At 44.3% G+C, this 13,015-nt stretch overlaps 1 protein-coding gene across 2 annotated transcripts in view; it reads right to left on the bottom strand.

Annotated features, from left to right (window-relative positions):
* Nucleotides 1-2,029: 2,029 nt before the first annotated feature.
* The window catches only part of SPDEF (SAM pointed domain containing ETS transcription factor), a 140,868-nt gene continuing 129,882 nt past the window's right edge, over nucleotides 2,030-13,015 (bottom strand). The window contains exons 2-6 of one of the 2 annotated variants that reach the window (XM_066623367.1): nucleotides 7,500-7,991; nucleotides 6,588-6,785; nucleotides 5,793-5,840; nucleotides 4,928-5,068; nucleotides 2,030-2,208 (exon numbers count right to left, since the gene is read on the bottom strand). In XM_066623367.1, the coding sequence (XP_066479464.1) occupies nucleotides 2,030-2,208; nucleotides 4,928-5,068; nucleotides 5,793-5,840; nucleotides 6,588-6,785; nucleotides 7,500-7,965 (1,032 nt within the window). In that variant the 5' untranslated portion in view covers nucleotides 7,966-7,991. Of the gene's footprint in view, nucleotides 2,209-4,927; nucleotides 5,069-5,788; nucleotides 5,841-6,587; nucleotides 6,786-7,499; nucleotides 7,999-13,015 lie in introns of those variants that run through there. The other variant, XM_066623366.1, reaches the window with a different exon arrangement.

Raw genomic sequence — 13,015 nt, forward strand, 5'->3', positions numbered from 1 at the left:
ACAACATTTAATGAATGTGTGTTACAGTGTGTTACAGTTATGTTCTAAACACATACCCATAGTCATACTGCAGGAGAGAGAATCAATTTAATGTGCTCTAGGTCAACAAATCTTCCCTGGTACATGATCCCTAAGCTTCTGGCTCTTTACTCCATGTTTCTCTGATCTCTAAATATCATACTTGCTTGGTACTGGTTAAGTGCAGCCCCAGTTCCTCCCTCCTATCTTTTGGTAGCCATGACAGATTTTTCAACAGGATTTGGCAATTTTGTCTGGAAGTCTGCAAGGGAAACAGAAAAGGGCTCGGCATGAAGTTGAGGAACAGGCACACACACTCAATGGTTGTTCTCCCAGTTGGCAGTGGGAGAGCAATGGAGCATGGAATGTCCATGCTTGCCTTAATAATGACTGACAGTCAGAGTTACTGGCTTACAAAGTGCACACAATTGGCCGAATTTAGCACAATTAGGCTATCCTATGAGGCTGCAAGGTGATCTCCAATTCCCAGCATAAGCTATGGAACCACAACAACAATCCGTTGTATATTTTCAGAAAGTCAAAAGCAAAGGCACTACTGCTTTGTGATTACTGTCACACACACACACACACACACACACACACACACACACACACCAGCAATCAGTATGTGAGACCAGCAAACATGAACAGATCATAGCAACCTGCACAGTTGCCAGCACTGTCTTGCATGCCATTTAATAGTGACTCTGCTATTCTCAGCATTACCCAGATGCTCAGCCAGTTGGCCTCCACAGGCATGCAAGTGCCACAGTGTTCTATCCCTGGATCAGTGTGAGCCCTGGCAGGAGACTGCTGTACATGATCCCATTGTCTTTCCTCTTGTGTGATGCTCATTCGCATGCTGAGAACAGGTGACTTTGTCCTTCTGCTAACAATACCTGAAAAAGTCACATCTCGCATTCATGCATATATGAGAAAGAAACTAGTTCTCTAATTATAAACCTGGGTAGCATTTCTGGCCTGCTGCCTTGAGATCAGCTACCATCATACTCTTTTGTAGTTGAAATAGATCCATTGCAATGCCACCCAGATTCTTAACTATTGCACCATTATACTGAAATCCAAAGAATTGCTTCTGGTTTACACAAACATGTCCAATATCAGCTCCCCAATCCAATATTATAAAAAATTATTTATTTTAGCCAATCATAAGTAGGTAAGTTGGGGACATTAGTATGGCACTCAGTTGCAGGGTCCCCACGGTAAGATTACCAAAGCCACTCTCTAGTCTCATTGTGTGCTCCTGAGGTTTTCTGCTTGATAAATGGAAAGCATAAGAAGGTGAGAGGGTAGTGGGGGCATTCAGACAGCTTGGAAAACTGGCATGCAACATTCCAAGGAGAACACGGGACAATCTTCTACTGGAGATTTGGCCACCAGGTCAGCCCCAAACAAATATACTGAGACACCTGGCTCATGCATATGAAACTTTTTCTAGTGCCCAGAGTTATTTGTCCCATGGCAAAAATTCAGCAAGTTGCAAAAAATCTCAGACTCACTACATCACTTTCATGAGCATAATATTTTTCCCCAATGACTTCACTGGAAAAGAAGCAACAATTTCAGGTTAGACTCTGAGTCCAGGCATCACCTCCATTCAGCCTTCCTTCCCACCTTTTCTTTGCTTCCCAATGCCCACAGCTGAATATATATGAAAAGGAAAATTTCTCATAAATGAAACCAGGCCACCACCACCACCCATGAATTGTATGTACTGTACTTCCTGTCACAGAAGTTCCTTCTTATTTGCCATATTACCCTGGCAGTAGAGGTTGGTATGTTCCCCTTCCCCCCCGTATACACAACCTAGGAGCACAGGAATCTCTGAAGGTCAATAGGCAAATCCAAAGGGTTCCCAGCCTCTTGTTCCCCACATACCGTCAGGGAACCCTTGATTTTGTCTTCGTTAAAGTTATGTTGCACAAGGTAAGGGATGCTATGCATTCAGAAAATCCACAGTCAGTGTATCTAAATATGTTCCCTCTGCCATTCAGACAGGGTGTACAAACTGGTAGACCAGCCTCTGGGAGATGTCTGGTTTCCTGATGATCCCTTTCTTATAATATTGCCGGATGGAGCGGCTCAGCTTATCGTAGTTCATGGCAGGACGGTTTTTCCGGATTCCCCACAGACGAGCCACCTGGGCAGAATCTTCAATCTTGAATATACCTAGGAAGCAAACATGAGGAACAATGGAACAAATTATTACTAATATATTCATATTATTATATTACATTCATTAATATAATTAATTATGGGCCCAATCGTATCCAACTTTCTAGCTCCAGTGTAGCCACAATGCAGTGGTAATGGAACACATATTCCCATATCTTGAGGAGGCCCCAGTGATTGCCCCTTCACCACAGAATGCAGCACACACCCCACTGACACAACTGCCCCAGCAGTAGAAAGTTGGATAGGATAGGATTTCATATATAAATTAATTAATTAATATGGATGGCACTATAGCAAATCAATTTAAAAAACAAAGTTTCTTTGCTCAGGTGATTTAAAAACAGCCTGCTGACCTTTGTGATTTTAAGATAAGAGTCATTGAGAAGACAATCCATCAATCAGTCCTCCTCCAAGCACTTACAAAGGCACTTCACTTAGCCTCTTCCTTCACTAATGCAAAGGGGTCGCCCGGAGAGAGAAGGATTGATGGATTGTCAGCCAGCTGCCCTCTCTCTCTCTCACATTAACGAGGCTATTGTTAAAGGACTGTTCAGTTTTTTAAACTGATTTTAAAGGGATGCATTTTTCCCCTTCTCCAGGGATCAGCACATTCCTTCTCGTTTGCAGAGGCCATTCGTGTTGAGTCAAATCCGTGTATAAAAAAATCTGTGTATAATAAGGCTGGACCTGTATATTTAATTATATATATAATTATATATTATTTTATACATATATGATTAGTTAATATTATATATACAATTAATTAATTATATATAATTAACTATAATTATTATATTAATATTGATATATAGCTGTTCAAAAATAGTATCTGTTGCAGTGTACAATCTAACCAAAATTTGTTTACAGGCACCCTTGCAATGCTTTAGATCAGTATTCTTCAACCTTGGGGTCATGACCCAATGGGTCACGAAGCCTCAGTTGTGGGGTCACAGCAACTTATGAGAACAAAATAGGTTGAAGACCACTGAACTAGAAAAACACTAGGCAAAGAGAGAAGTATCTGGTATACCCCTTCAAGTATCAGGATATTGAATTCCAGTCCTGCTCAGGTTCTTAGCAATTGTGCTAAAATAGCTTTCACTAGCACCAGGTTTCATGGTAACCTTTTCTGCTCTCTCCAACAACAGCATTTGGTTACAGTAAACAGTGCTGGGAGGGCATGACAGGGGCAGGGAGTGGGTGGCAATGGGGGCAAAAGTGGACAGATAGAGTCCTAGGAGGAGGGGAAGGATTGATGATACATCCCCAGTTTTATACTTACTTTATTTATTTAATTTATTGGGGATAATGGCACAAAAAAAAATTGAAGAGCACTGCTTTAGATTAGGAAAGTGATTAACGGAAACAGTAGCTTAAGAAAGCATAAGAAAAATTCACAAAGGACCATAAAAACTCACTGCAGGGATTTGGTAGCATATTGCAAAAGACCAATCTTGAGTTAGTGGTGTATCACATGTCCCTTTCAATCCTTCTCAACCCTTCAGGGGTTAAAAGACTAGAAATATACTCTCATTATTTTGCAGAAACTTCTAAAGTGGTCTAAAAGTGGTCTAAAAGACCAAGTGGTCTAAAGTGGTCTAAAAGACCACTGCTTATCCTATTCTTATCCCTCAACAGGATGCATCAACTGAGCCTTGTTAGTGTTAACTATCACAGGCAAACTAATAGAATTGAGCATGTGGAGGTGACGACAAAGCTTGTTATAATTGGTAGAGGCTGTCTGACAAGTAATGCTGGAGTCTTCTTCCTGCGCTTGCTTATTTCATCTTGGAAAGTGCTGAGCGCCAGTTCAAGGCCAGACACCTGCGGGTGGGAGGCACGGTGGCATAGCTGGAGGGGGGGTGAAGCACTCAGCCTGGCAGGGAGGTGGGCGAGCAGCCCCTCCCTTCGGAGCCATTCCCAGCAGGGGGGGGGCAAAATGGAGCCGTACAGCTCCAAAGGGAGGGGCCGCTTGCCCACTCCCCTGCCAGGCTGAGTACACTGCCCCCCCTCCAGCTACGCCACCGGGGAGGCACAATATAATCTGAAGGTTAAATAAGTACACCTCTACAAATTATAAACATCATTGATTGCAGCAATCTAATTAGCACTAAGTACATAGGCTTAAGATGTACCCTCTGAGACCATCATTGGGTGGACATTGCAGTGCAAGCCTAGGCTGCAAGAAAGGCATCACACGCTCTACTGGTCATTGGAGTTTGTTGCTGCAGGTACTCGGAAGGCATGTAGAGGGTGTCCAGGTAACAGAACAGGTGTAGGCATTGCTCATCCTATTTGCTCTCTGTTGATAGCTTGCCTGAGAGTAAGCCAGGTAACTTGAAGTTATTCATACCAAAGAGAAGTTCTTTACTCATTGGTGTGCTCATTGCTTTTAAAGAACCACTGACCCTATGGCAAGACAAGGAGTGCTTCAAGGGGCTAAGTCACATGCACCATCAACAATGGGAGGTACAACTGTAGCAGTCTACATGTGAATCACAACATCATCACTGAAGTTACTGAAATCTGACACAGATGCCGCAAAGAAGATCCCCGTTCACTTGTTCTGTATGTCAGGCTTGTAGAACTACCACCATATAGTATTTGAGCAATAAATTCTGTTTCTGTGTAAACAGAACCTGGAGATGAAGGGCCTATTTTCTAAATCAGGGAGCTAGTCTGAATTTCCATGATGGAATAAAATGACACTCACCTTTTTCCTTATTAAGCCAACGAATGAAGCGTCCATAGTTATGGGGCTTCAACAGAAGCTCTTTCAAAAACTGCCACAGGTGAATGGGCTGACCTGAGCAGGATGAATCCACCTCACTGTCTGTCCAGTTCTCTTCGCTCCCTGCAACAAGAGACCAGACCCAGTCAATGATCAGATAATCCAATGAGGGAATGAATGTTCAGACTGTCCTTTTTTTTGCCCAGTATTACCCAAACAACAAAATAAGTAGAACTAAAAATGGCGGCAGCTACTCCTATTATTACACAGGCCTACAAAATTGAGGGTCAGAAAAGTTTTTCCCAAACTTCATGGTCATTTGATATGAATTTGGGGTGTCAATTCCAAAAATGGCATTCGTTTTGCCCTATCACGTCTAGTTTTGGGGATTTAGTATAGTCTCATTAGTGAATGGTTCAAGCAGCTTCCTCATGAGGAAGCCATGGTGTAGGCTTCCTCATGGGCAAGCTGCTTGAACCATTCACTAAAGAGGCTATGCTGTGTCTCCAAAACTAGACGTGATAGGGCAAAACGGATGCCATTTTTGGAATCGGCACCCCAAATATACCCAGGAATTGGTGTAACATTTAAGGAAGCAAAATGTGGGTTGGCCTGTGTTGTTGTTGTTGTTGTTGTTGTTGGTGGTGGTGGTGGTGGTAGTAGTAGTAGTAGTAGTAGTAGTAGTAGTAGTAGTAGTAGTAGTAGTAGTAGTAGTATCAGCAGCAGAAATTTGTTTAGTAGTAAAACACACCAATGGGCTTGTTATCTGTACTCCCAATAGCTTCCCAATTCCTTCCCTTCTTTTCCTGTGTCCTGTTAAGGTTGTTACACACAAGAGGGAACTTACCACAGTAATGGAACTCTCCAGGGGCAGTTTTCTCCTTCATCCAGGCAGCTGGAAGGCAAGCAAAAATCTCAAAGAGTGATCCAGTGATCAGCCTAGTGCCCTCTGACGTACTTGCAACACAATCATATGCATGCCTATCCAGAACTAAGTCCCATTGTGTTCAGTGGGGTTTACTCCCAGGAAAGTGTGTATAAGTGTGCCCAAGACTTCCCAACAATCTGAACCAACTTTCCAGCACTGATATAAGGGCAACGCAACTCTGAGGTAAAGGAACAAACACTGCCCTACCTTGAAGAGACCTCCATGACTACCCCCCACCTGCAGGATGCAGCACATGCCCCACTGGCACAGCTATGCCAGTGCTGGAAAGTTGGCTAGGATTGCGCCCTTAGGCACAGATTTCCCCTCTCTCACATTTGAAAGGACCTCAGGAAAGTCACTCATTCAAACTGGAATAAACCCAAAGGCCATTTAGTCCAACTCCCTGCTATGAGACAACCAACTAATCAGTAACCCTTCCATTACAGATTGTCCCAACCCAATCCCATTCATTGCACCAGTACAAAGTCACAAAAGATGGCAGTAAGCCAATGTAACAAGCAGATCCACAAATTATTTCCCTTTCACTGCAGTGTAGGGATAACCTGGGTTGCAAGAGATATTTTGGAGGTGCCCTCATACTACAGAAGAATGAAAGCAGGAAAAAGACTCTGCCGCTGCCCAGCATGCCAGTAGTGCTTCAGTGCCACACATTTTGGCAGTGCCCATCTATTTCTCAGGTGTTGCACTAGGTACCTGACTTCCAAATGTCCAGGTGAGCATGCAGGACATCACCACATGCGGGAGAACGCTGACGAAAGTGCTCCTCGGACATGGCACACAGGTCCTTTCCAGACAATTCCTGGAATGATTTCCCAATTTGGGGCAGCCGGTACTGGTGTTCAGTCCATAAGATCCACTTCTGGACATTTCCTGGACTCCAGTCTGCTGGATCTACAAGAGGACAAAGATATATTCCTGATACAGTGTACGCGTTGCTTCAAGCATAATTCTTCTTCAGAGCAAGTGCTGTAAGCATTCTGGGTGAAGTTCCTCTTCTTCTGCTAACGGCAAAACAAGGCTTCCTGGCTTGTGCCTCATTAGTCAATGCATAGCTATAGCATTGAATCTTTCCTCTAACTCCCCCTGCAATAGCTTTTGATGTGTGATTGGTTACATCTCCAAGAACTATCTCTGATGCCAGTGTGTAACCCAAGCAGGCACCTTCCTTGTTGTAGCACTTTTTACATCAGATGGGGACAAAGAACAACCTGAAGAGCAACAACAGAAAGAATCAGTGATGGCGATGGACAGGAGCGCATCGAATTAACCTCCATCCATTGCCACAGCTCTCCAGTTCCTTGAAAGCCTTGAGACAGCAAGGAATGAGGAAAACTTCAGCAGGTCTTTCAGGACTTCTATGCAGGTTTCATGCCACTAGTTTCAAAAAGAAGCCATATCTGCTCCCAACTCCTGGTGTACCAAATGTATCCTTACTGAAAAACTCAACTGCTTCCCTTAAAAGTGAGTAATGGAACAATCAGTGTGTTCACCATGGGAGAAAACTCCAGCATTACCAGCTGGGACCTGGGAAGCATGACTTGAGAAAGAGCTTCTTTTTCTTTGATGGAATGATAGTGAAAAGAAAAGAATACCTGAGGTACTCACCTGCTGCAATATTGAGAAGCTTGCAAGCGGTTTCAATGTCCTTGAGTACCTCACCCACCACCATGCTCTGCACCTGCTCCAGTGAGTGCTCCTCCAGATGAAGACTGGCTTGGTAGTCCATTTCAGGCGTGAGGCTCAAACCTTGACTATCGATGATAGGGCACTGCTCCGGTTCCTTAGGCACTTCTGTCCTGCCCCCTGGGTTGTTGGTTTGCTGGTTCTCACCCAGACCTTTCGGGACCCAGTTGCTATCATCGGGGTAGAGCATATCAAAGTACTGCAGGCAGAAGGTAGGTAGACTTTGCTCAGGTGTGGCAGGGGGGCTAGGGCTGTCAACGGACCTCCAACTCTGGCTATCAGGGTCTTGAGGGACAGACAGCTTCTCCAGCCCAGAAAACAGCACAGTGTCCTGAAGGGTGACCCGGTTGTGCGGTAGAGCGATCAGGCCTTGGCCAGCACTGCCCATCACTCTGCACAGGCTTGCCTCCAGATCTGGCATCAAAGAAAGGGAGAAGGAAGGAAGGGGGGAGAAAACACACGCACCAGTCAGAAGGGATGGTTTGATAGTAATTTCTGCATTTCTGCCCAGTGATCAGGCACAATGGAGGAAAGCTAAGCCTGTTAAAGGAAAAGAACCAGCAAAGAGTCACTCTGTGGCCAAAGAGACCCCTGGATGAAAACAGGTTAAATAGCTCTTCATGGGCCCAGTCAACTCTCCTCTTCTGGGTCATTTGGCAATCAGAGGGCAGGGGAAGGAATCCTGTCAGGAAGGGTAAAGGGATAATCAAAAGCAGAAGGGAGAACTGGCCATGGTTGGGATCAGAGAATAACTTTCTGGACAGGGAGAGCAAATATCTCCTTAGTCTCCTGAGACCAAAGAGATGGGGGGGGGGAGAAATAAGAAGGCTTTAATACAATGATCCATCAATGACACCTGCAGGGAAATGATATCTTCATCCAAACAGACAGAAAACTGGCAATGGCTCAACCCACAGATTTTAGTTATTTTAAAACTTGTATGCCATCCAGTGGGAAAAAAAGAAGTCCTGGGGTGGCTCACAAGCCTAATCAAACATATAACAATACAATAAAACTGTAATTTATAAAATTCCAAAGAAGTGAAGGAGGATGATGACACTACTAGAGCAAGTAAAATCACAAATGTAAAAGCCATTCAGTATTGGGCTGCTGGTTTGCCAAAACTTGTTTCTTCAACTTTTTGGTTTTTCTCAAGTGGGTGGATAGCAAACATTAGTCTCAGGTCATTCTGGGTCTGCTGCAGGGCTCCATCTCTTTACTGATGGATCCCAGACTATTACTGATGAGCTCTGCCCCGGTACAAGGTTTTAGGGCCCCCCCCCCATGTTTCAAGACTTGACATTGGTGTGACATCCCCAAGCCTCATGTTATGGCCCTGCCTCAGTGATCTCAGATTTTTGAATGCATCCAATTTGACAACCCTAGTTAACTAACATGCTGAGAAGCCTGAGCAAATAAAAGGGTCATCAACTGGCACAGGGAGGCCTCTCCAGAAAGGGCATTGTGTAGACAGGTGCAACTACCAAAAAGGTTCTCTCTCTGGTCATTACCCACGTGCCTAGCTATTGAAGTATTTTGCACATTCAGAGCTGCAGATATTTATGCACACACCATCTGCTGTGCATGAAATCTGCATGAGTGCTCCTGTTAGCTATGTACAGACCAGACAACATTTCAGGGCAACCTTCAGGGCAAAACCTCCATTTCAGGGCAACCTTATTTTTTTAAGAGTAAGACAGCACCAAGAGTACTGGAGCTCCAAGAGCAACATTTCACACTTGCAAAAAAGACTGTGAAATTTCCTCTCAGGTAGTTCATTCACTGTTGTTGCAATGCCTATATCAAATGTATTTGTATCAACAGTTCAAAGTATTGATTCAATACTTTTTGCAATGTAATTAGCCGCAAGGGATACAACTTCCCCTAACATGTAATTCTGCAAACTTTTAGTGTTTTTGGGTTTTTTAATATAATATACATGGAGGTTGTGTACTTCTCTTCACCAAATGACGGAAAATCCCATCTTATTTGTATATGCTAATCCATGTCAATATTTATTAATGTTAAATTCCCCAATGATTGGAACAGTGTTTATAGTAGCTTTTAAAAATATCTGCAGGGTGGAACGCACAGTTGACAATTCTACAAACCAGTATTGGCTGCCCGTATGGGGGTATGCACTGCAAATCAGCACCAATCAGTGCAGGTCTTCTTCCCATACCATCTTTTGGCCATTTTTTTTTACAGCAGAAAGGAATGGAAGATCAGAATATCAGGAAGACACATGAACATAGCTGTCCTCACAGAAGTTTCTCATAGCAGCAATGTTATTTTCAGGAATTTTTAAAGTACATATTCGGTGAAAGAACAAAAAGTGTCCCTTTCAAAGTTTGGGTTGCATTTCAGAACAAAACTGCTTTTGCATAAATTGACAAAAGCCAGCTTGTTCCTCCTACTTGGCTTTCTAAGATGGGCCAATTGTGGGTGGGACAGTCCTATATATCAGTAGCTTCTTGTCCTACCATTTCCATAATATCTGCTGAGTGTGGGGCTATACTGTGTGAGCCAGCATGCATGGTGCATACATGGAAGAAAACAATGCTGACCACATTTGTATATGAGTGGAACTAATGGGATCTTGAAGTGAATCTAAACATATGCTGAGCCTAGCAGATCCAAGCGTGTACATAAGAAACACTGCTTTGATTAATTATGGGAGGAAGGGTCAAAGAACCTATAGAGAGGCTGTACTGTACTGTACTGGGCTAAACTGTGGAAAGGTAGAGGGTGGGACTTGTAGAGTTCATTAAGAAATCCCCTACCATTTCCCTCATAATTTAAGATTTCTCTATGGGCAAATGAGGGCAGGAAGGCACACAAAACCAAAAAAAAGCCATTTCAGAGTTGACCAGCCTGCTCACTTAAGAGCTGCCTGGTTACTGCTGATAAGGTGGGTGGCTGTGTCATTTTTTTGTATCATATACCTCAGTTTTCCCTGTTTCACTTGACGACTCCATATGGATGAATATAACATTGGAAGTGTTGTCCCACTTCTGTATTTCCAAAGTCTCAGCACGAAGAACTGTATTATCGCATTCACTGAAGAGAAGGTTTGGATGCAACCCATTATCCAAAATGGAGGATATTTTCTATCACCAGGCCCAGTTGTTCAGTATAGTTTTTGTGGTTGCTCCATAGCCTCCATAGCATTCAGGTCTGCACATTGATCATTGCATATCACTGCAATATTTAAAACACATTTGAAACAGGAAAGCTACTATAAAGGCAACAACCCTCTAGAAAAGTCCAAGCAACCCTATCAGCTATTGTATGTATTCAAGAGGTTGCCAACACAGTATGCCCTGGTTTGCTGCAGTGTCTTTTTGCCTAGCAGTGGCTTTTTAAGAGCCTTGGATTTTTATTTGAATTTGTTGTCCAGTGAGTAATAGGTGAAGTGGGGTAAGCTAAAGTGTCTTGTGCGACAATAAGAGTTAATTCTATAAATTCCCCACTTGCAAAACAAAGTGGTTTTCTGCTGTCATTTTTGTCTCAGGATTTTGTAGAGGAAGAAGAGCAGGAGGTCTCAGAAAAAAAAGGAAAGTTCATCAAGGGTGGGTGAACCTAGGATAGAAATTAAATTTTGGCTATGTATTGGCAACCTTCAGTCTCGAAAGACTATGGTATCGCGCTCTGAAAGGTGGTTCTGGCACAGCGTCTAGTGTGGCTGAAAAGGCCAATCCGGGAGTGACAATCCCTTCCACACCGGGAGCAAGTGCAGTCTGTCCCTGGTCTGTCTCCCTGGCTATGGGCCTTCCTTCTTTGCCTCTTAGCCTCAGACTGTTGGCAAAGTGTCTCTTCAAACTGGGAAAGGCCATGCTGCACAGCCTGCCTCCAAGCGGGCCGCTCAGAGGCCAGGGTTTCCCACTTGAAACTATGGCTATGAACCTGAACACAATTACCTGGATATTAAGATCCATGAACATCAACTGGATTTATTTTTATGTAAACATGGCTAAGATTACAATTACCAAGATGAAACGATAGGCCAAGTCTACTGAGTCCTGAATATTTGTATTCATACTACTACAACCACCTTGAGTGCAATGAGCTTCACAACCCCTCCGGTGAAGCAGGCAAGGGTCATTCAAAACATGAGATGCACAGAACCAAGAGACTAGGATCAGTGGTTCTTGAACTTTTCTGGCTCGCTCCTCCCCTGATCCTTGTAGCCATTGGCCACGGCTCCCCATTACAACACCTCACCTCAGTTATCCCCAAAATGGGGATGAAGGTGTTATAATTATACACTAGAAACAAGGCTGCCAGCACTCTGAGGCTGCAATCCTAACCACACTTACCTGAGAGTAAGCCCAATTGAACAAAATAGGACTTACTTCTGAGTAGACCTGGTTAGGATTGTGCCCTGAGTTTGTTAGCAGCACACCTGGAGGGTTTTGGAAAGGGAGGGGGAAGTGATGAATTTGCTGGGGGAGGGGAAGTCTTTGTTTGTGTGTATCTGCTAATTGCAAACTGAAGCAAACTGAGACCTAGAGACTGTTTGGCTGCAATCCTAAGCTCACTTTCCTGGGAGTAAGTCCCATTGAACACAATAGGACTTACTTCTGAGTAGACCTAGCCAGGATTGTGCCTTTTGTCTTACAATAGCAGCCAACAGAGTACCCCTCCCCAAAAGGAGGCAGGAGGAAAAAGAGGAATGGCTAAAAAGGAATGGGGATTTTTATTTTTAATCAATTTTTGGAGACAAATCCATCAAGAGTGGCTGCTTTTCTTTTTTGAAGGGGGAGGAAAAAGAAAGGTGAGGATCCTTGGTTAAGCTGACACAGACCCCAAGCTTATGTAGGTCTACTCAGAAGTAAGTCCCATTTGAGTCAATGGGGCTTACTCCCAGGAAAGTGTGGAAAGGATTGCTGCCACACAGAGCAAGATTACAACTTACCCCAAAGTAGACGGGGGCTGCGCACACACATACACCCAACATGTAGATGCCACCCCTGTTCCCCCCATGCAAGACGGAGGAATACAGGCAGGGGCATTTGGACACCCCCCACTAAGAGCAGGCTGGCTCCCTCCTTCGCTGAACTTACTCTTCCCTCCCAGTTTGAAGCCTGCCAGGAGACAGCCCCTGTGCTGATGAGATGCAGCACCTCCACACTCTTCTCCTCTCCTCTCCTCTCCTCCAGCCTTGACCAATCCCAGGACACCCAGGGCAAGGGGCACACTGGGAAATGTAGTCCCTGGGGCGAGGTTGCACATGGAGAGAGCTCCATGATGAGATGTGGCACCTCTGCCGATGCCCAGTCAGCCTTCTCTCCCCCCTCCCCCCACCATGTTTCACACACCCTCCTCACCTCACGCTGCCCCACCCACCTCTTTCACAGCTGAAGAAAAGCAGCAAGTCAGCGGGCAGTAGGTGCAGCTGAGCTCTGCAGAATCAGCTGCAGCCACCTCTTTCCCCA

The sequence above is a fragment of the Tiliqua scincoides genome, chromosome 4, assembly GCF_035046505.1.
Source record: "Tiliqua scincoides isolate rTilSci1 chromosome 4, rTilSci1.hap2, whole genome shotgun sequence".
In the NCBI taxonomy this organism is placed as follows: domain Eukaryota; kingdom Metazoa; phylum Chordata; class Lepidosauria; order Squamata; family Scincidae; genus Tiliqua; species Tiliqua scincoides.